Here is a 23855-nt window from a genome sequence, read left to right on the forward strand (position 1 = left end):
TATGAACAAGTACTCTCTGCTGTTACACTTTACTTGTATTAGATTTCAAAAACTGCATGTAAAGTAGATGAAAATTCTAGATTTGCAAAGTCATCTGATTTTAGAAGTAAGTGATATTCTATTCAGTACTTTTTCCCCCCAGACAGGGTCTTGCTGTTGCCCACTCTGGAGTGCAGTGGAGAGATCTTGGCTCACTACAGCCTCAAATTTCTGGGATCCAGCAATCCTCCTGCCTCAGCCTCCACAAGTGTTGGATTTACAGGCGTGAACCACCGTGCCTAGCCTCAGTACTTTAAAATTCAAGTTTTCTTACCCTCTCTCATTAAGGTTTTATTTACAATTGTTCAAGTTGAAAATTACTAAAATGTACAGCACCAGGAGGCATGCAAAATAATTTTGTCCAATTACAGTCAGCTGTTGTGCCAAGTGAGCAGATATAAAACTCAACCTCACATGTGCTGCAAACAGCTGGGTTCATTAAATGGACAGGAATTCACAATTCATTCTCTCAAAATTCCACGACATCTACATGTAGCTCATAAGCATAAATAAGCTTTCCAAGACTGAATTTGTCTCCAAAGAGAAAACATGAAGGCTTCTACTTGGGCTCCTATCCACAAAGACAGCACGTTTCAGTAATCCCCCCACTTTGTTCATAGGCTCCCACGTGGCACCGTTCCCTGCTCTTTCCTACTCTTAAGTGAAGACTGCACTGCAGAGCTCCTTACCCAAAAAAGGCTTTTTCTGATTCCGAGCCCAGGCAATTGCTTGGATTTTTCCTTCTGTTCCTCGAACACCAAATCCTCCTGGAACCAGCACTCCACTGCACAAAAGAACAAACCACAAAGGCAATTCCCCTTTTCTACCAGTCCAGCTTGCAATAATCGCCTAACGGGCCATTACCAAGACACTTGAAGCCATGAATTAACCCCATACATTGTGCTATTGTGACAATGAATTGTATGTAAACACTATCAACTTAGAAACTGCATACGAAACTATGGACTTTTCTTAGTAACTTAAGAACATGCTTATTGCAAGTGAAAAAGATAGTATACATAATTGCAATACGGCCACTGCACTATCTTTGGTACTGAGTTGTTCACAATTTTTTTTTCTTGAGACAGGGTCTCACACTGTTACCCAGGCTGGAGTGCAGTGGTGTGATCACAGCTCACTGCAGCCTTGATCTCCCAAGGAGCTGGGACCACACCCAGCTGGTTTTGTTGTTTTTGTTGTAGAAACAGGGTCTCCCTATGTTGCCTGGGCTGGTCTTGAACTCTTGGGCTCAAGCAATCCTCCCACTTCAGCCTCTCAAAGTTTTGGGATTACAGGCATGAGCCACTGTGCCCAGCCCAAAATTTTAAATACATATATTAACAATTTATTTTACCTCTTGGCTTAAAATGCTCCCCTAAGGGGACCTTTCTTCATCAGCTCTGTGTGCCGTACTGACCAAGACACTCAGAAGAAGGTGTACACCTCCGTAATGTTCAACTGTTCTAGTGAACCAGAAATTCTTGCTAATGTTTTACTATTATAAATAACAGCTGCCAAAACAATTGATGAGACTCTACTGATGGGTACTCATCAAATGTTCTGGATGAAAAATCCTTAAATGAGCCTCATCAATAGATGCATATGGCAAACAATATCAAAATCAGAGCAGCTTTTCAGATCCAATGATATTGACAAGCTGCATTTTTTAAGGATTAAATCAGATGGCATGTAGTCTTTTCAACAATTAAAAAATATTTTAACAAGTCAATTACCTACTACTGGCACATGAAAAGAAGAGGACTTTTTCATTAAAACAAACCAAAAGAACTCTGGAAACCCAAGGCAGTGAACTCTACTCACTGAGCACTACAGAGCTTCTGCCAAGCTTCGTGGTAGCGCACGGGCTCTTCTTGCGAGGTGATGGGCTCCAAGTCCGCAGAATCTATGTACTGGATGTTATTCAGACAGGGAAGAAAAGCAGGCTCGTGACCCCAGGCTGTGCTTTCTTAATTTTTAGATAATATTATCATTGTATCAAAGTTGTCTTTCTTGATTCTGGCTTTAAAATGATCATCTTAATACTGGCTTTAAAGTGATCATCTTAATATATTTAAAACTTAAACATTTTTTAAATATGAGGTTTTAAAATACAACAGTTTCCTTCAAAATCATTAAACTCCCAAATCTCTCTCTTTCCGCACTCTACTGTGTTCAGGATCGGGTCTCAGCTAAGCCTCTGCAGCAGACTCTAGAGGGCTTTCTGTTCAATGACAGCCTCCTCAGCCCATCTTCCGCCCAGCTTTTGTGGGTTTTTTCTTTTTCTTTCTACCATATTGAAGCATAATTCACATACAATAAAATACAAGCATTTTAAGTGCATACTTTGAAGAGTTTTGTCAAACATACACACCAAGATATAGAATGAGCCGGGCATGGTGGCTCACACCTATAATCCCAGCACTTTGGAAGGCCGAGGCGGGTGGATCACTTGAGGTCAGGAGTTCGAGACTAGCCTGGCAAACATGGTGAAACCCCATCTCTACTAAAAATACAAAAAAAAGAAAAAAAATAGCTGGGTGTGGTGGCATGCACCTGTAGTCCCAGCTACCCAAGAGGCTGAGGCAGGAGAACTGCTTGAACCTGGAAGGCAGAGGTTGCAGTGAACTGGGATCGTGCCACTGCACTCCAGCCTGGGTGACACAGCGAGACTCCATCTCAAACAAAACAAAACAAAACATAAGTTACCATCTTCCCACAATGTGCCCCTCTACCTCCTACCCCAAACAACCTCAGATCCAATTTCTATCATCACAGATTCGTTTTGCCTCTTATAGAACGTCATATAAATGGAGCCAAATAGTATATAACCTTTTGTGTCTGGCTTCTTTTGCTTAGTGTTTTTGAAGTTCATCCATGTTGCTGTGTTTATCAGTTGTTTGTTCCTTTTCTTTTTTTTGCAGAGACGGGGGTCTCGCTATGTTGACCAGGCTGCTCTCGAACTACTGGCCTTAGGCGATCCTCCCACAGCAGAGCCTCCCTAAGTGTTGGGATTATGGGCTTGAGCCAGTCAGTGTTCGGCCTGGTTTCTTCCTTTTCATTGCTGAGTGGTTTCTACTATATAAATAAACCATTACAAATTGATCCATTGACAGGCTATAAATATTTGGGTTGTTTCGAGATTTCAGCTATTACGAATAATTTGTCCATCTGAATAAAAATCTTTTTTTGTGGACGTTTTCAAGTCTCTCAAGTGAGTATCTGGGAATGGACTTATTGGATCACATGTCTCTACCTTGATAAGAAACTACCAGACTGTTTTCTAGTGTGGTGGTGCCATTTTACGCTCCCGGCAGCAAGGTAAGAGCTCCACAGCCTCTCTAACACTCAGCTGCTCTAGTGGGTTTGTGTCACTATCTCATTGTGACTTCACGTGCACTGATTTCCCTGACAACTAGAGGTGTTGAGCACCTTTTCGTGTTTATCACCCACATCTTTTTTTGGAACTGTCTGTTCAAATCTTGTGCCCACTTTTTAAATTAGGGTGTTCACCATTTTTCTACAATCTCCTACCTAAACCCTGCAGTTAGTTTCCTGAACCTCAGGGTAAGACCCAGATTTGGCCCAGTTCATGGAATTGTGGGCAGGCCCTCACCAGCCTGTCTCCAGACAGCCTCCAATTCACAATTTCCATCCACAGTGTTTCCAACTGCTCCACATCTCCAAGCCCTTGGACGTGCTCTATCTATTCTAACAGGAATGCCCCTTCCGAGCCTTCTCCATCCTACCCAACCCAACCTGGTGTCCCTCCATGAGGAAGTCTGCCTTCCTCATGTGTCTGCCACAGCAGGTTCAGCCTCTGCTATGTGCTCCTTCCTTCCTAAGAGACTCAATATTCCTTAAAGGCAGAGACTGTTGCCTTTTCATCCATCTCTCATCCTCTGCCACCTAACAAACACATGGCAGCCACAGACTAACTCCAAGTGGATAAAATAAATGAATGATGGAAAGAACTAGCAAATAAGAAGTCAGGGCTGTGTAATGGGATTTAAATTCTTAAAACACGTACAACAGGCCATTCTGCAGGAACCTGTCCAGCAGCACAAAGCAAACTAAACTCTCACGCTGAGAAACACCTGGGAAGTAGAAAGCAAACCCCAATGTGGGGACAGCTACATGGGGCCCGTTTAACAACCTCAGCACTGAGCCCCAGCTTTACCTCTGACCTTCATCTCTTCCTGAAAAGCTTCAGCTGATGGGCCAGGAAGAAAAGGAATAAAGGGGACAGGCAGAAGGGAGGGTTTAAGGACAGCTGACATAGTGCTTACCATATGCCAGGCATAATTCTCAGCACTTTGTATTCATGAACTTCTTACAACAACCCTAGGAGGAAGGCACCATCACCATCCCTTTTTAACGATGTGGAAACTGAGGCACAAAGAGGGTTAAGTAAGTTGTCTAGGTCTCACCGCTTGTAGATGACAGAGCTAGAATCTGAGCCCTGGTCACCGGGCTCAGGCATCCATGGTTTTTTTTTTTTTTTTAGACAGAGTCTCACTCTGTTGCCCAGGCTGGAGTGCAGAGGTGCAATCTCGGCTCACTGCAACCTCCACCTCCCAGGTTCAAGCAATTCTCCTGCCTCAGCCTCCCAAGTAGCTAGGACTACAGGCACATGCCACCATGCCTGGCTAATGTTTTGTATTTTAAGTAGAGACAGGGTTTCACCGTGTTAGCCAGAACGGTCTCAATCTCCTGACCTCGTGATCTGCCCACCTTGGCCTCCCAAAGTGCTGGGATTACAGGCGTGAGCCAACATGCCCAGCCACAGCATCCATGCTCTTAACCATGACACTCTACTGCCACCCACAGACAAGCAGGGCCATGCCCCACGATTCCGCCAGCTCAGCTGCTGCCCGCCATGGCACAGACCAGAACACAGTAACTACCATTTACTGAGTGCCCGCCCTACATCCCAGAGAAACCTCACAGCTCCATGAGGTCAATACTGTCATTCCCACTCTGCAATAAGTGATAAGCACAGGTTAGGAAAGGCAGCCCACATGCCAACAAAGTCTCCAAGAGCCTCCAGCTATCAACTGTGCAGCACGCCTGTGGTCCACCAGTGGTTCCCATTTCCACAGGGCATTTTATTTGGTTACCTGATAGTCATAGCCAAGAACTCAAGTCTTTCTCACCCTCTCCTCTAGCCATCTCTCCCCTTCATTAATTCCTGAAAATGCTCTACTGTCTTCTCAAAGCCACAAAGCAACCACAAATCTTTTTAATCCTTAAAAAGTAATTCCTTAAAAAGTAATTCTGAGCTCCAAACAGAAAGCAGATATGACGCAGCACCTATGAGACTATAGACTGCTTCCCTGCTCATCCTTTGGCTGTACCTGTGCCACCCTCCTTACCTTGATTTCCAATTTGTGGTTGATGGCCAGTGCAGAATGCTCCAGAGCCTTAATGACAGAGGCATAGGAGTCTGAGAACTTCGTGTATTTGCCCACAAGGGCAATAGAGCAGGTCTCCAGCAAGCGATCATATCTATCAAATGAACGTCAAGAAAAACCCAGTTACTCAGAAGGTACAGGCTATCATGAGACCAAAATAGCTATTTCAAGGGAAAAAAAACCACGTCTGGCCAGGAATGAGCTCACGCCCATAATCCTATAATCCCAGCACTTTGAAAGGCTGAGGCGGGGGGATCTTGAGCCCAGGAGTTGGAGGTTACAGTGAGCTGACTCCACCACTGCACTACAGCCTGGGCAACAGTGTGAGACCCTGCCTCAAAAAACCCCCACAAAAAACAACAAAAACACATCTGGGAAGAATATAACGGGAATAGCTATTATCTGAGTTCTGTGTACAGACCAGTAAAGAGGAAGTAATTTTCAGATCAACATGGCAGGCTTTGTAAAGAAAGTTTTTTTTTTTTTTTTTTTTGAAACTTACAAAGAGTTTCAATGTCTCACACAAATTTGCCTACAAAAAATTTTTTTCATACCAAAGGCCAAAAAAAATAACAGACATAAACAGACAATTCACAAGAATTAATGGGGTGAAGGCATGTGTCAAACAAATTATGGGACAATCACAAAATAGAAAAGTCCACACTCATTAAAAGTTTCCATTGTAAAATATAATAACAGAGCAAAATGCTTATAATGTTTTATGAAAAAGGATGATAAAACTGCCATTCTGATAGCTATATGTAAGCAGACAAAGACTGAAAGGAAACTGTTGAAATGAAAAACGATTCTCACAGAGCAACGGAATGAGTATGCCCTCTCCAAATGCTTCTAGGCCGTCATATTCATCTTGCAACTAAGATAAGGCCTGCCCATTGCTCTAAGACAGGAAGTGAAGAACTCTGAAGGAATGTGACAGCATCTCCGAGCCTTAAAAGGATGTAGTGGAGTAGGCAGCAACACATCCCCGTCCTAATGTGATCCCTTTCTGGTGTGGGGTGAGACACATTCCCAAACACAGCTCAGAACTCTGGGGTGGTACCCAGGAGTGCTCCAGCCACTGTCAGCCATTCGTGTGGGCTTTGGATATGCACACTCACCCGCTGCCACCAGGACGCCCGTCTGCACTGATCTAGTTGGTAAGAGACAAGCGTGTTAAGACATAACCCGAACTCATTGTCTGGAGGCCCGGCACCTGGCCCGGCCCTATCAGGATCTCCTCATCTGTGCCACAGCTACGTGACAGCTAAGATCCTTTCTGAACATCTCTTACTACAAAGGCCCTTCTAATGAGTGGATGGCAGAAGTGCAAAAGTGCAAAAGTGCTAGGGCTAGAGTCGGCTTCACCAGCCCTACAAAACAGTAAAGGAGGCTAGCACTCCCAGCTCCTCATTGCAGGCAAACCTGTCAGCCATCTCTTTCCATTTCATCAGCATTTTTCTTGGCTGCCTCTCAATAGGAAGGTCAAGTCTTCGAAGAAAATAATCTACAACCCCTTGCTCCTCTAACAACAAGGGGACTCGGTAGATGGATGAGACATCGTGGACACAGATCACCTGTTTAGAAAAAAGCAAGTTATTAAATAAAAGCAAAAACTCACCAGGCTTACAGCCTCCTACTAGCTACGTGACCTTGTAAAAATATTATTTGAAAACAGAAAAAAGGACAATTTTCTAGATAAACTACTAAAACAGACTCAAGAATAGAATAGAAAATTAGTGGCCAATCTATTATGAACATGGATGCAAAAGTCCTTTAAAAAAAATTCATGGCTGGGCAAGGTGGCTTATGCTTATAATCCTAGTACTTTGGGAGGCCATGGCAGGAGGATTGCTCGAGCTCAGGAGTTCAAGACCAGACTGGGCAATATGGTAAAACACTGTCTCTACAAAAAAATACAAAATTTAGCCAGGCACGGTGGGCATGTGCATGTAGTCTCAGCTACTTGGGGGGTAGCTGAGGTGGGAGAATCACTTGGAGCCTAGGAGCTTGAAGCTGTAGTGAACTGAGATTGTGCCACTGCACTCCAGCCTGGGTGACAGAGACTCTGTCTCAAAAAAAAAAAAACACCCAAAAAATTAGCTGGGTGTGGTGGCATGTGCCCATGGTCCCAGCTACTCAGGAGGCTGAGGTGGGAGGATCACTTGAGCCTGGGAGTTGGAGGTTGCGGTGAGCCAAGATCGCATCACTGTACTCCAGCCTCGGCAACAGAGCCAGAACCTGTCTTAAAAATAATAATAATAATAATTCATGATCCAAACCACAAATGTAGCTTTAAAAAAATCATGTCCACGAACCTATGAATGGCTTAACTAAGAACAGTGGTTCTCAAACTCAGCTGCATATTGGAATCATTCAGAGCTTATAAAAGGTCAAAAGCCCATGCTGCACCCCAGACCACTTGAATTAGGATCTCGTGGGGTAGGAGGCAGGCGTCAGTATTTTTAAAGCTCCCCAAGTGATTCCAGTGTGCAGTCAAGTTTGAGAACTACTGTGTTAGGAAATTTAACAGTGGAATTCACCACATAAATAGAAAACAGATTAAGGAGGAAAACAATTCCCTCAGTAGATGTAGACTTGATAAAAATTCAAAACCAAATTCATAATAAAAATTATTGTTAAATTAAGATTAGGGAAAATTTGGCAATATAAAAAACCCACAGTAAACATCACATGGTTTAATATTAATGTTTACTATTTAAAGTCCAGAACAAGGCCAGAATGGCCACTTTCAGTACTTCTATTCAATGATGTACTGAAGATATTAGCCATTATCATTAGATAAGAAAAAAAAATGAACCAGAAAACAAGAAGCGGTTGCCACTGAATAATGCATATAATATCACTGCTTATCCATAAAAACCAAAAGAATTTACAGGTAAACAATCAGTACTAATAGAATTTTAGTAAGGTTGCTAGGCTGTAGATGAATGGACAGAGGTCAGCAGGGTCTCCTACACATGGGGTATATCTAATCAGAAAATATAATTTTTAAAAATACACGGTAGTAATAAAAATTATGAATAGCTATAAATAAGTCTAAACAACTTTATGAAGATTAGTAAATCTATAATGTACCTTTATTTTTAAGAAGTATAGAATAGTATCCAAGGATAGTCTTTTCAACAAATGGGGCTGAGGCAAGTAGATATCCACATGTAAAAATTTCAACCCTTACCTCACACTACACACAAAAGTTAACCTAGAATGGATCATGTAAGACCTAAAACTAACTTTTACAAGAAAATCTTCATGACCTTGGTTAAGCAAGGAGTTCTTAGACACGACAGTGAAAGCACAATCCATAAAAGAAAAAAACAGACTGGACTTCGTCGAAATTTAAAAGTGTCTATGCTCTAAAAGACACTATTAAGAAAATGAAGGCCAGGTGCGGTGGCTCACACCTGTAATCCCAGCACTTTGGGAGGCCGAGGCAGGCAGATCACCTGAGGTCAGGGGTTCGCAACCAGCCTGGCCAACTTGGCAAAACCCCGTCTCTACTAAAAATAAAAAAATTGGCCAGGCGTGGTGGTGCATGCCTGTAGCCCCAGCTACTCAGGAGGCTGAGACAGGAGAATCGCTTGAACACGGGAGACAGAGATGGCAGTGAGCCGAAATCATGCCACTGCACTACAGTCTGGGCAACAGATCAAGACTCCATCTCAAAAAGAAAAAAAAAAAGAGAAGAAAATGAAAAGACAAGGCACAGATAGGGAGAAAATACGTGAAAATCACATACCTGATGAAAGACTTGTATTCAGACTATATCAAGTCAACTCAGTAAGATAAACATTCCGATTAAAAGAATAAGTAAGGCTGGGCATTGCCGGCTCACGCCTGTAATCTCAACATTTTGGAAGGCTGAAGCAAGAAGACTTCCTGAGCCCAAAGAGTTCAAGACCAGCCTGGGCAACCATAGCAAGACCTCATCTCTACAAAAAATAAAACAGCTGAACATGGTAGCGTCCGCCTAAGGTACTAGCTACTCAGGAGGCTGAGGTAGGAGGGCTGTTTAAGCCCAGGCTGCAGTGAGCTGTGACAGCACCACTGCACTCTAGCCAGAGTGACACAGCAAGACCTTGTCTCTTAAAAAAAAAAGGCAAGGCCAGGCGTGGTAGCTTACACCTGTAATCCTAGCACTTTGGGAGGCCAAGACGGGTGGCTCACCTGAGGTCAGGAGTTCCAGACCAACTTGGCCCGCATGGCAAAAAGCCATTTCTACTAAAAATACAAAAATTAGCTCGGCATCGTGGCAGGTGCCTATAATCCCAGCTATTCGGGAGGCTGAGGCAGGAGAATCACTTGAACCCAGGGGGTGGAGGTTCCACTGAGCTGAGATTGCTCCACTTCACTCCAGCCTGGATGAAAAAGTGAAAACTCCATCTCAAAAAAAAAGCAAAAAATCTGAAACTTAAACTTAAATGTGGAAATACTTGTTACATTTTTTAATAGTGAATATTTTTAAGGCCGGGCGCCCTCACACCTGTAATCCCAGCACTTTGGGAGGCTGAGGCAGGTGGATCACCTGAGGTCAGGACTTTGAGACCAGCCTGGCCAACATAATGAAACACCATCTCGACTAAAAATACAAAAATTAGCCAGGAGTGGTGGTGCACACCTGTAATCCAAGCTACTCGGGAAGCTGAGGTAGGAGAATCGCTTGAACCTGGGAGGTGGAGGTCACAGTGAGCCAAAAAGATCGCGCCACTGCACTCCAGCCTGGGCGACACAGCAAGACTCTGCCTCAATTTAAAAAAAAAAAAAAAAAAATTGAACAATTTTAATGACAACCTATTCTGCTACAGAATTGAATTTCCTTCACTTGCTAGGCCAGAAGTATCTAAAACCTGGCCAAAGCTACACGCTCAATGTATCACCACTAGAATTTCCATACTGAGCACCACACTTAGATACATTACAGGTTTTGGATTTCCTGCATCATAGGTACAGTAACAAAAACACTAAGATCTCTGTGACAGCCTACAACACCCTAGACACCAGGCACCAGAAACATAAAGTTGAATGAGGTGGCCCTTGCCCTCCAGAAGCTTAGTCTGTGAAGGGAGATACACACCACACATGTACACACACACGCGCACATACACACACACACACACACACACACACACCAGAAAGATGGGCCCACCAGCAGCATACGTGCGACACCACACAGGAGCCCAGTGAAGGACGCAGTTAACCCTGAAGGCCAAGGGCCAGGAGGTTTGGCAGTTAAAGCTTCTCAGACAACACTATGTCTTCGCTAGAACCTGAAGGATGAGAGTGAGTAGGATACTGCCAAGCCAACAGGAAGAGGGGGACATGGGTTCTTAACAGAAATTAGCCAGTGAAAAGGTACAATCATAGGGAGAGTGGAGGGTACTAGGGGAACCGAAAGATACTCCACCCGGCTGAAGCACAAAGTACAACGAGGCACGGAGAAGAGGCAGGAGGGACACAGGTGTTGTTTGGGGAACCAGGAGAGGCAGGGAATGGCTGATGGCAATGGGTTCCTCTGGAACAGCCCACTATCTCTAATTAGAAAATAACAAGCCTCACGAAACTGATCAAGAGGCTTTAGGACAATTAGAAGCAAAAAACAACTTATTAGAGATGGGAATTTCTACTCACTTGTTCAGGCTCAACATGGCAGAACATTGATATTTTCTCCTTCACTGATGTGTCAAGTGGATTTGAGCACCTGCATACAACCTAGCAGTAGAGAACAAGATGGCTTAGACAGAAGGAAAAAATGACAGAAGTAGGGGTTTCTCCTGACTGAAATTAAAACAGACATCACATTGTTAAGATGAACGAAAACGTTAACTCTCAGCACCAGGCACATAATCCATAAAAATATTATGACTCATTTCAAAGCTAAAATCCGTAAACGCCAAACTGGAGAAACATAAGAGAATGGCAGTACAAATGAATACATTAATGAACTACAAGAGCTCTGGGATTTTCCTCCATTAGTGTTCCCAGGTAGGAGTAAAAATGAGAGTAAAAAGACTGAGAAGAAAAATAAGGTCTGGGGAGAACAAGACCTAACACGCTCTAAGTATGAACATCTTGCAAACTACAGCCCGGTTCAAAGAACTAATCCTATTTTCTCCATCATCAATTATCAAAAGCAACCCAACAAGACAAAGGTCTTGTCTGTCATGATAGAGTGATCTTAACTAGACATAAAAGATTACACTGCAACCAGCTATCAGGAAATCTTACCAGATCTGGGGAAAGCCCAAGTCCTCTAAGTTCCCGAACACTATTCTGGGTGGGTTTAGTCTTCTGTTCCCCTGTTGAACTTGGCTATTTCACAAAAGAAAAAAAAAAAAAAGTTAGTTTCCCTCTGATAAGGAATTTTCAAGTATGACTTTTCCTTGAACCTCTTTTAATAAGGAAATAGATCATTTGGTCACTTACATAGTTTAGCTTTCATGTTTGTCAAAGTTACACGTGCATGCATTTTAGAGTCAAATGGTTGTACCGAACTTGTAAGCAGTATCGGCCCTCACCCACTCTCCCCTTTCCAATCCCTAGAAACAACAGCTCTTCAACTCTTAACTGATCTTGCTGGTGTGCTACTTCTCCACATTTACTTGGAGGCATTTTCTATTGATTTCCCTGTTAAATGAGGATCCTGCCCCCATTAGACACTTTCCTGTGCCTGCAGTCCTCTTTTGGGTTTCCATATTTTTTAAGTATTTAATTACTGTTCCCAAACCATGTGCCACACTTTTCCTTTCTGTACTAAATTATCTTTATTCTTCTCTCACATTTAACAGATACACATGTTACACATGGACTTGTAGGATGGAAATCATTTTCTGTTGGACTTTTTTTTTTTTTTTAAATAGAGACTCTTTAAATAGAGGCTCTTGTCACATTGCCCAGGCTGGTCTCAAACTCATAGGCTCAAGCAGTCCTCCCACCTCTGCCTCCCAAACTGCTGAGATAACAGGTGTGAGCCACCATGCCCAGCCTCCACTAGAATTTTTAATGAAATAGCATCAATGTCTTTTAGCTTCCAGTATTGTTGCTGAGGGGTCCAGTGGCACAATGATTCTTGATTTTTCTCTTCAGAGCCTTTTAGAACTTCTGCCCCATTAGTGTGAACCTTCACAATAATATGCCTTGGTGTAGGTCATCTGTCATCCAATATGATAGGCACCAAGGGGGCCCTTTCAACCCAGAAACTGATGTCTAGAAATTTCCTTGAATTGTTCAGATAAGGGGTCAGAAAATTTTTTCTGTAAAGGCCCTGATAGTAAGTATTTTAGGTTTTATGGGCCACACAGTCTCTGCCACAAGTATTCAACTCTACTGTTCTAGAGCAAAAGCAGCCACAGACAGCACATAAACAAGCAGACACAGCTGTATTTCCACAAACTTGATTTCCAAAAACGGGGGCGGGGGGGTAGGTTCATGTGGCCCATAGGCCATCATTTGCTGACCCCTGGGGTTCAGATTATACCTCCATTTCTCTGTTCTTATTTTTCGGAACTCCTATTATTTGGACATTAGAACTTCTGAGCCAGTCCTCTAATTTTTTTACCTTTTCTCTCCTATTTTCTATCTCTTGGTCTTTTTGCTGTACTTCCTTGGGTATTTCCTCAACTTACTTTCTCTTAACTTTTTCATTTCTGCTATCTAATTTTTAATTTCCAAGGATTCTTTTCTGTTCTCTCAATGTTTCTTTCTTACAGCATCCAGTTCTTACCTAATGGATATAGCTTATCTCCTTCTAATTTTCTAAGAATAGTAATGACAGGTCATTTTTGTTTTTTTGGTGTTTTTTTAAAGTTTCCTCTGCTTGTAGCGCCTCAGTTCCCTATAAGTTTCTCTCTTTCTGTTGTTTGGTCTCTTACCTATCAGATGCTTTCTCCAAGTGTATGGAGGCCTGCTTAAATGCTACCTATAAGTTATGTGTGAGTGTGTAGGCTTGTCATGGTGAAAATCTGGCTGGCTTATTTCATGGGGAGCCCCCAGAGCCAGTGTCTTTTATCCTGGGCTATCCATACCCCAGAAGACAATCTTACAACCTCCTACATGGAATGGCCAAACCTAAACATGATGATTCTGGGAACCAAATGGTGGACGAAAGCAAGGACTGTCAACAGCATAACATTACACATAACCCCACGTTTGTAGTCCAGTGTTACTGCCCTCAACTGTCCCTACTGTCTGTTCATCCAGGAACCCTCTCCAGAAAACAAGCCTCCAGTCTTCTGCCAAGGTGGGAGGAGGCTAACGCCCAACTGTGCACTGTAGGAAAAAGATGTCAGGGTTTGAGTCTTCTGAAGCAGTAGTTACACGAGGCCCACCCTCATCCCACTCCTGAGCTTTTGGGGTTCTGCAGGGCAAACAGGGCTGCTTCTCTGCTTTCACTGCTGCAGGCATAAGATCCGGCACTCAAGGTCAGCTTAGTCGGTTCTATGCATCCATCTGCTTTCCGGCTTCCCAATTTTTGTTACTATTGACTCCTCTCCACAAGATTTGTCTTTAAAAACAGCCTCTTTACTCTAGTTCCACCATATAGTAAAGACAAATGCACACGGCCAATCTACATCTGCAAATGCAACTGCCCTGATTTTTCAAATGTTTTCTATTTGATCTTTTCAAAAAAGTATGATTGTAACAAATTTAAACTTACAAAGTTCTTTATTCTCTGCGTCCTGCACCTCAAGTGAAAACTACTAGACAATGAGTGAAAATCATTCCGGTTTACCTATCCTCCCTCCTCTCCATCTCCCCCAAAGTAAAACTTTCAATGTCTTACTCACCTGGGGAACTAGACTGACGTGGATGTTACAAAAGTTCTCTCTTTTGACCTTGAATTGGAACTGACGGAAGGCCTCAATAAAGGGCATGCTTTCTATGTCCCCCACGGTTCCACCAAGCTAGAAGAACAAAGTTGTTTCAGAGGTTAGGCACTAAACCCTTCTCTGGCAGTTTAGTTTTCTAACAACTAGAACAGTTCTGTCTTCCTGATTCAGTATCAGTAATTATGTAACACGGACTCTCTAACCCTATATAATGTTAGTTAACAGGAATTAGACAACTCTTTGTACTAAAAGGTTATTCTTTTGGACAGGCTCATCATTCCCAAAGGTTATTATGGAACTTTCCACATCATTTCAAGAAAAAGGTCAGATGAGAGAGGTGCCAGGAATGTTATCTCTATCACAGTGACAAAGTAAAAAAAAAAGAAAAAAAACCTAAATTTTATCTCCTTAGTTAACCATAAATAATTTTTGTACTGAAAAAGCATCAGTTGGCTGGGCACGGTGGCTCACATCTGTAATCCTAACACTTTGGGAGGCCAAGGCAGGCAGATGGCTTGAGTTCAGGAGTTAGAGACCATCCTGGGCAAAATGACGAAACCCTGCCTCTCCCAAAAAAGTACAAAAACTAGCCGGGCGTGGTGGTGCGCACTGTAGTCCCAGCTACTTGGGAGGCTAAGGTAGAACTGCTTGAGCCCAGGAGGTCAAGGTTGCAGTGAGCCATGACTGCTGCACTGGACTCCAGCCTGGGTGACAGAGTGAGACCCTGTCTCAAAAAAAAAAAGTATTAGTTATAAACAAACTGCTGGAACTTTTGAGTCTCCTGTTATCTGAGGAACACTGAGATCCAACAGCTAGGATCAGCACAGCAGGAGTACAGATACTGAAACCAAATGAAGCTCATTCGGAGACGAATGCTCTTGCCAGACGAAAGCAAAAGATCTGCTGACTTGCTCAAGAGACAGATGAAAATGTGTCACACTACTCATGGGGACAATCAGTACTAAGTGAATCCATAAATGCTACAAAAAAGGAACACTGGGCAAACTACGGTTTTCCCTTGCGTGGCCATTCCACATGACTGTTACTGTGCCCTTACCTGCCACGTTGCAACATACTGCACCAGAGATAGGAAGGCCAAGGGCTCCACTGGGAACTGTCTTATCAGTTATTGATGGCTGACTAAGGAGATGAGTACACTTGTTCACATGTGCAGGAATCATACAAACCTCAATAACACACACTTGAGGTTCCAGGCCATCTTCATCTACAGGTATTAACGCCTGTCTCATCACCCACTCCTGGATTGCATCTGTGATATGAGGGACAACTGGGAAAGAGAAAACAAACAGGGAACTTATGCTTGTCCATCTACATTGATTGAGACAAATGCACTTACTGTGAAAACAAACTGCAGCACTCTGCCTGGAGAGAGCAGCAAATAGGGTCATAAAAATACTTTTGAGGCCCCCTTTAACTGGCCTCAACAAAACTCTGAGCTCACACTTCCTGCAGCCAGATGTCTAAGTTGTTGCTGGAAGCCCTGCAACAGAGCAAGGCTGACAGCAGTGTCCTGAGCCACACAGGCGCACGTGCCCCTGTGCAGAGTCTACCCTTTTGATCACACACCAGTATAGCCAACCCTACTGCTCACAGCTGAAGGTAGGCACATTACACTTCAGTGCACTTCCAGGAACAAGAGACATCTGGGACCCTGTTCCATATGTTTCCAGTTTACCAAAGGGTAGATAATCCACTGCAGTGAGCCAGCACAGCACAGCAGAGTGGTTAGAAGCACAGCACCCGGGGTCAGAATGTCTGGATTCAAACCTTAGTCCCATGACTCGTTAGCTGTGGATCTTTGGGCCAATTATAGAACCATTTTAAGCTTGTTTTCCCCACCTGTTAAGCTGTGGAAATTTTGTGAGACAGCACCTGTAAAATGCTCGGTAAAGTGCCTGCCATGTCAATGCTCAAAGAATGCCAGCAATTGCTCAACACTTCAAAAATCATAGTTGTTGGGCACAGACTGCAAGTTCCTAAAAGGTGAAGATTACTGTTTAACTCCAGGTTACTCCAGTTACAGCAATGCCTCATGCACAAGGATATTCATTTGCCTCACGCAGAAGAATATTCATTATCTACTCCACACATGGCGTCAAAGTGACCTTTTAAAATTCAAGTCAGAATTCATCACTCCCACACTTCAACTTTTCGGTGGCTTCCCACTCCTCCGAGTACACTCCTAGCTTCTTGCTGCGGCCCAGAGACTTGGTAGAACCTGGCTGTGGCTACCACCCCCGCTCTCTGACCATCTCCCTCAGTCACTTTGCCTTAGCTATGCCGGCCTCCCCTCCATTCCTGGACCAACCAAGCCTTTGTAGCCCTGCGCCTCCGCACTTCTCATTCCACTCTCGCTGTGATTGGCCTCTCAGCTCAAATGGCCTCTCTTGGGAGACTCCCCGACCACCTGCCCAAAGTGGCTTTCCCCAGTCACTCTATCCTTACTCCACTTGGTTTCTTCACAGCTTCTGACGTCTCGTTTTGTTTCATGTTTGTTGTTTGCCTCCCCCACAGGTAACCTCCATGTGGGCAATGACCTCTCTGGTCTTGTTCATCACATGCATCACCAGCACCAGTGAGGGTCTGACTGCAGTGAGCATTCAATGCAAATTTGATGGATGATGAATAAATAAACAGCAAACTGTATGATCAAAACCATTCTAATTCCTAACTTATTCCTTTCTATGTGTCAGGAAGTCAGGGAAACACTTCACTGACTTTTAGTTTCTTTAATCTTCCTAACAACCCAGAGAGGTAGGTGTTGTTATTGTCTCCATTTTACAGAAAAGGAATCCACATTTTGAAGAAGTTAATTTGCCCATGTTCACAAAGCTGGTGAGAGGGGAAGCTAAGATCCAAACATGACCCAATTAGCCCAGAATCTTGCCAGGGCAGCCCCAGACCAGAGCCAGCTGTCAGTGTGACCCTCAGCTTTCAGGCCAGTAAAGTCTAAAGCCAAAAGCAGATCTGCTCTCATAACTCAGATTAAAGCCACTTTTCAGCAACCTCTCCAAATTTGGGCCACTGCCATTACATTAGATCAGTAGTTTTCCATCCCCACCTTTTTAAAGCAGCAAAACATTTTCCTTAAATGAATGTTTGTACAAAACCCCAAACAGCAAATAGATGTAAGCGAAGCTGTGCCAGTGAAAGCTTGGGAGGACCCAGAAACCCACTTCTCAGGCTCCTCCTAGGCCATATGGCACTGATGAACGGCCTGGAAACCAGTATACACAATAGATGTTCATTTCCTTCTCACTTCTATACATAGTAAGTCCCAGATGCACACATACATGCCATCTGGCTTAATGCCCTAATCGAGTTGCCTTTACCACTTTCACACTCATTACTGTGTAAAAACAACAGCTCTCTGGACTCGTATCATGCTGCCTTGGCAGAACTGACAAGCTTCAACGAAGAAGTAGTTCTTCAAATTATTTTTTTTTTAGCAAACAACAATATAATTCTGATTTTTCAACTGAAGGCATATTTCAGTAACAATACCTTGAGAGTTTCATGCTGAAATCACATACAATGTAAACTTTTGTACTCAAAAGGGAATTACACATCTGTGTAGAGGTGGGAGGGAGAAGAAATTAAACTGGTTAAGACTTTTAAGCTTTAAAGGTAAATCCAGTATTACCTTGGACAGTTTTCCCCAAGTAATCTCCTTTCCGTTCCTTGTTAATGACATACTGGTATATCTTTCCAGTGGTCAGATTATTGTCCTTGGTGAGGCGGATGTCAAGGAACCGCTCATAGTTACCCAGGTCAAGGTCTACTTCCCCACCATCATCCAGCACAAAAACCTCACCTGCAGTGAACAGAGAAACCATTTACGTTAAGTGAAAAATACCTATACCATGGCACAACTGCAATCCTGAAATAAAACACTCATTAACAAGGTGTGCAATTACGTAATAGGAAGCACAGAAATTCCCTTCTAGAAGACTAAATATGATACACAAAAAGAAAAATTACCAGCTAATCTCTAAAAGGTAACCTCATACTTCTAGCCTGTCAACAAACTCATTCTTAAGAAGAGTTATAAAATAGCATGGGATGGGAAGAAATGACAGCCCAGTGGGCTGTGCATACAGGACCTTACAGTAGTATACAGCATCTGCTGCCTAGGGAAAAAGAACCTTCAGAAACGTCTCCTAATTGAGCATAATATGGTTTAAAGTATGATAAAAATATTTGATTCAAAACCTGGATATATGCATATTAAGCTTGTGCTGATTATAAAAATCAGCTTCCGAGCTCTGCTTTTGTTCTAAACAACTTTGTGAAACTGCACATATTTACCCCATTCTTTTGTTGCACATTCATTCCATGAAACTTCACTCTAGAAATTTTGCCCAGAATGATTCATTCCTACCATCACAATAGGAGACAAGCTCAAACACAGGAAAGGAAAAAAACGTCTCATTTTCTCCCTCAGAGAGATAACTCATCCTCCGCTCAAGAATTCTGTATTAAATATCACTCAGGTATATGGATCTTTTCCTGATGCCATTTGTTACATGAGGATTTCTGCACTAGTGACATTTAATGCTTGCAGATTTTCACCTCAACGCTAGAGAGTAGGAGTATGAATGCAGAATTTTAAAACTTAAGAGGTATGTTTTAACATCTCTCCCAGTTTTAAGCAATTAATCTTTGAAGTAACAGCCACAGTTGTATGTCACACCATTGACAGGTTCTCAATAACAACAAAGAAGTAAAAGGCAGTCGGGCATGGTGGCTCACACCTATAAAACCCAGCACTTTGGGATTACAGATGGGAGGACCCAAGACCAGCCTGGACAACACAGTGGAACCCCACCTTTACAAAAAATTTAGCAATTAGCCAGGCATGGTGATTTACACCTGTAGTCCCAGCTACTCAGGAGGCTGAAGTGAGAGGATCGCTTGAGCCAAGGAGGTGGAAGCTGCAGCGAGCCATGATCACACCACTATACTCCAGCCTGAGGGACAGAGTGGGATCCTGTCTCAAAGAAAAAAAAAAAAAAAAAGAATTCTGCTTCTTCCTTTCTAGGTGAGAAAAGTATCATTCTGCTGTATTAAGGGACCTGTTAGAAGGCAGAAAATAAAAGTTATGCAAACCATGCACGTAATTCCCAAGTGCTGACATGTTCTGCCACATGCAATTATTATGAAGAAATCCACTGTGCTTACCATGCTCATAAGGAGAGAATGTTCCTGCATCAATGTTAATGTAGGGGTCAATTTTGATTGAAGTTACATGTAAACCACATGACTTGAGTATTGTGCCCACACTGCTGGCAATGATTCCTTTTCCAATTCCTGATATAACACCACCAGTAACCAGAATGTACTTCATTTTACTCTTTGACCTGGAAGAAGGAAAAATTACAGATGATATAAATGTATCTCAACAAACCAAACTCATCTGGGTTCAAACACTGACTCTGCCAATTATTAGCTATGAACCGTCTTGAAGCCTCAGTTTCTCTGTCACAGGACTTCAGAAGGTTCTCGTCAGGTTTAAATAGGATCACAACAAACATTTCTTGGATCACTGAATGGCTTTAGTCAAATATGTGTAGAAAAACAACTGCTACTCTAATAACACAGCTTTTGTTTAAAGCTTTGACAACTAATAACCTTCAGAGTCAACCTAATAAAACCAGCTCTAAGCTGGCTGATAGAACACTACACCCCAAATGTTTGCTGACATCACTGCCAGACACTGGGATACCAGGCAGGTGCCTCATTATTTTCCCTACATGGGAAAAAAATTCAAACTTGGATAAGTACTCCAGTTCTCCAGGAAATAAATAATGTCTTTGGCTAAACTACAACATATCATCAAGAAAACACAGCTCCTCTAGGTTACAAAAGATAGACTAAAAGGAAAGAACATCAACATTTAAAAGTGGTTGCAGCTAAACCAAAATTCCTTTAATTAAAAGTAGTTCTCTGGCTGGGCATGGTGGCTCATGCCTGTAATCCCAGCACTTTGGGAGGCAGAGCCAGGAGGATCACTTGAGGTCAGGAGTTTGAGACCAGCCTGGCCAATATGGGGAAACCGCATCTCTACTAAAAATACAAAAATTAGCCAGCTGTGATGGCGCACGCCTGTAGTCCCAGTTACTCAGGAGACTGAGGCAGGAGAATCACTTGAACCCAGGAGACAGAGGTTGCAGTGAGCTGGGATCATGCCACTGCAGTCCAGCGTGCATGACAGAATAAGACTACCTCAAAAAAAAAAAAAAAGTAGTTCTCTTCTATAATTTAACAATAACTTGCTCCTTGTCAGAAATCTCTCCCAGGCATGCAATGAAGAGAGACTGTAAATACTGGGGGAGAGGGACATCAGATAAGAAACCAGTCTGAAGCACATGATGGGCAGAGGACTCAAAGAGAGGGGAGATGAGATTAAATCCAAAAAGCAGTGCCACGGTGGCAGGGAAAGGAGAAATAAAAGAAGATGTAAGGGCAGCAGAGTCAAGATGCAGGTGAAAACAGCATCGACAAGAGGTGAGGAGACCGTGACAGGCTCACCACGAAGGATTTATCACTGGTCCCCAACTTCAGAGGTCCAGAATTGTCCATTTGGTCAGCAAACCCAAATGTGACCAAAATGAAAAACACAATTAGAAAGTAGCAGAAAATGCTTACTTTGGCATGGTCAGGACATTTTCCTCCTCAGGAACGTTCCATGTGAAGCCAAATTATGATAAAAATAAACTAAGGAACAAGAAAACTAAGGAGTTGTGCTTGAAGCATTCCCCCGCCCCACCCCCTCCCCAGAGCAAGAAAGAACACACTTGGCAGGGAAGGAAGAATGCTCAGAAGTCTTCCCCGCTCCAAAGGCTCTTTGCATCCTCTGCTGCAGCATTTCCAAAAGCATGCTCCCTGGTTTCAACAAAATGCACATGGGATTCTCAAAAAGGGTGTAATGGATATAAATCAGAGAAATGCTGATTAAACCAAGTCATTTAACGCAAGAATCCTGGGAGTGTTTAGCAAGTAAACTCGCACTGTGATCACTGCTATACAGTATGCGGTGTCTCCAAGCTTATCTGACCCTAAGTCTCTCACTTTACAGTTCCTTATTGACACATGAAAATCAGACTTAGGTACATTTTAGATATGTTCTAACCAGACATATCCCTTACTGAGACTATACCCTGGTCTCCCTAAGTTTTGGATGATCCTAGAAATTCCTCTGCCACCGAGTGAGTTACTTCTACAAAAGATTCATCTCATCCAATTACATTTGATTTGTCCCAATTTTACTCTAAGAGTTTAACATCTCTCTTTACGTTCTTTAGTTTCTCTCTTTAGATTCTTGCAGTCTCAGTGCCTGGCAATACATATGCCAATGTACACAAAGATCAGGCGGGAGGCTCATTCATTCATCCTTATGGGCTACTGACTCACATGACAGCTACTGTGCTTGGGGACTGCAAACATTAATCAGATTTGGGCCCATATCTCAACTTTCTGGCAGTCCAGTTGGAGAGATGAAACATTAACAAATAAATGAGTAATTCAGTGATGGTGGAAGCAGACAGAAAACATGTTTAGACTATAAAGGGGGACAATGAGAGCAGACGCTTTCAGTACCACGGCCATCAGAGGAAGGTGAGACAAGTCCTGGGGGTAGTGGGCGGATCCAGGCGGCTCCTGTTTTGTAGATATGACTTGCAATGGGCCTTGAAGGACTGACTGCACGACTCAGAGCACAGGAAAGGGAACAGGGTGAACAGGCAGGTGCAGGGCAGCTACAGAGAACAGAGGTAAGGCCGTGAGGGGGAAGGCGGGGAAGCAGGGATATACAGTGGAAGATAAACTGGAAAGGTAGGCAAGGGCCAGATCATGTGCAAACTGGCATGCCCAATCTGAACTTAATCCTGAAGGTGACGGAAGGCGCAAGAAGGTTTTCCGGCACAGAAGTAACGTAAATCAAGACGCATCAGAGAAATTCAACAAAGACTGAGGGGGGAAATGCTTTTTCTTTCAATGTTATGAGATGAAGTGCCAGCCCCCATCACTAGTGTGCAGACGTCAGTCATGTCACTTGAGCTACCTGCAACGCGGGTTTCTCACCTCAGGGAATGGGGGTGAGAATCTCTGCGCCGCCCGCGTCACAGGGCCGCTGAGGATTCGAAACTGTAACGAGCGTGGACGGAAGGGCGCCACGCAAACGTGGTGAGCTCTATACACCGCCAGCGCCCCGACCCCCGGCCGCCGGGAAGGGAGGAAGCCGTGGGGCCCAAAGGCCAGCCGCGGGGCCCAGGGCCGGCGAGCTCGCAGGCCCCCTCGTCCTACGGCGCGGAGCCGCCCCGCCCAGCCCCGGGCGGCTGAGCCCGCGCCGAGGCCGGAGGCCCGAGGCCCGCACCGCCTGAATGGATGGGCGACTGCCGGGCTTCCTCGCAGACGAAGAGCAAGGGCGGAGGGTGGCGGGGGGGGCGCCGCTCCACGCCCCTACGGCCTTCTCCGTCCGACGAGCCCGGCCGAGCTGATTCGGCGCGGCCCAGCGCGGCAGCGCAGGCCCCGCAGCCTCTGAAGCCGCCCCGCGCCCCGCTTGGCCCCTCTCCCCAGCGCAGCCCGGCCACGAGGCCCGCGCGCGGGAGCCGGCAGCTCGCCGGCCGGGGCGCCCGCCCCACTCCCGTTAGGCACACAGCCCATTGGGCAGGACGCCGAGTCACCTCGCCCCTGATTGGTAGGAGCGACGTCCGTCACCCCGGCGGCGGGGCTAGTCGGCGCCGGGCTCAGCTCGCGCCGCTGACTCCTGCGCGGGAGAACAGATACCCCCCGGAATCCCTGGAGTCAGCCTACCTGCGGCCGGCTTCAGATCCTCCCGTCAGCGACAGAGCTGGGCCGGCGACGCGCGCGGAGCCCCGGACAGCCAGTGAACAACCCCGACCGCATGCGCCCGGCAGTCTTTCACGGAGGCGGGCTCTAGGCTGTGCGCACGCAGAGGTTGGAGGGCGGGCCGGGCCTGGAGGGCGCGGGGCGGGGCGGGGCGGGGCCTGGAGTGCGCAGGCGCGGGACAGGACCGCTTGGCCGCCTCCGCTGAACTGTGCCGCCGGCAGTTCGAGGCCGGGCGGGTGGTGGCGTGTCTGCCCCTCTGCTTCCGTCCCAGCCTGTGGCCCAAGCTTCCTCTCTTGAAGGGGAGGAGGCTGTTTGGGAACTCGCGCCTGGCCTGTTCGTCACCTGGCCTCGCGTCCTCCCACAGCGGTCTCCTGGAGTTCTGGGCGTCGCCTTCCATCCGGTGGTCTTTCACTATGGGCTCCTGGCGGTGATGCGCCAGCGCATCTCTGCCTCCGGGCGAGGGACGGCGGCAGCGCCACCCCGGCCTCCAAGACGGAAGTGCGGAGGGTCGCGCGGCGTTGGCTCCTAGTCGGCCTCCCTCCTCCCCACACCTGCCCCGAAGGCGGCTGCTTTGGATGGACTAGGATCCCGAAAAGTACGGTTTCATCTAGCTATCGCTCCCTGAGCACCGACTGTGCCACGTACTGTGCTGGGCACTGAGGGACCCTCTCCTCGGACTAACGATGTAGGG

At 44.9% G+C, this 23855-nt stretch overlaps 1 protein-coding gene across 3 annotated transcripts in view; it reads right to left on the reverse strand.

The window, feature by feature from the left end:
- The window catches only part of CTPS1 (CTP synthase 1), a 33125-nt gene extending 9563 nt beyond the window's left edge, over window positions 1–23562 (reverse strand). Inside the window, exons 1-11 of one of the 3 annotated variants that reach the window (XM_004025551.5) lie at window positions 23129–23562; window positions 19496–19674; window positions 17958–18128; window positions 15481–15581; window positions 14252–14368; window positions 11694–11777; window positions 11097–11177; window positions 6873–7024; window positions 5412–5544; window positions 1861–1949; window positions 729–823 (exon numbers count right to left, since the gene is read on the reverse strand). In XM_004025551.5, coding sequence (XP_004025600.1) covers window positions 729–823; window positions 1861–1949; window positions 5412–5544; window positions 6873–7024; window positions 11097–11177; window positions 11694–11777; window positions 14252–14368; window positions 15481–15581; window positions 17958–18128; window positions 19496–19661 — 1189 coding nt within the window. In that variant the 5' untranslated portion in view covers window positions 19662–19674; window positions 23129–23562. Of the gene's footprint in view, window positions 1–728; window positions 824–1860; window positions 1950–5411; window positions 5545–6872; window positions 7025–11096; window positions 11178–11693; window positions 11778–14251; window positions 14369–15480; window positions 15582–17957; window positions 18129–19495; window positions 19675–22396; window positions 22895–23128 lie in introns of those variants that run through there. The other 2 variants (XM_019016449.4, XM_063699835.1) reach the window with 2 other exon arrangements.
- Between the last annotated feature and the right edge of the window lie 293 nt (window positions 23563–23855).

This window comes from Gorilla gorilla, chromosome 1 (genome assembly GCF_029281585.2).
Source record: "Gorilla gorilla gorilla isolate KB3781 chromosome 1, NHGRI_mGorGor1-v2.1_pri, whole genome shotgun sequence".
NCBI lineage: Eukaryota > Metazoa > Chordata > Mammalia > Primates > Hominidae > Gorilla > Gorilla gorilla.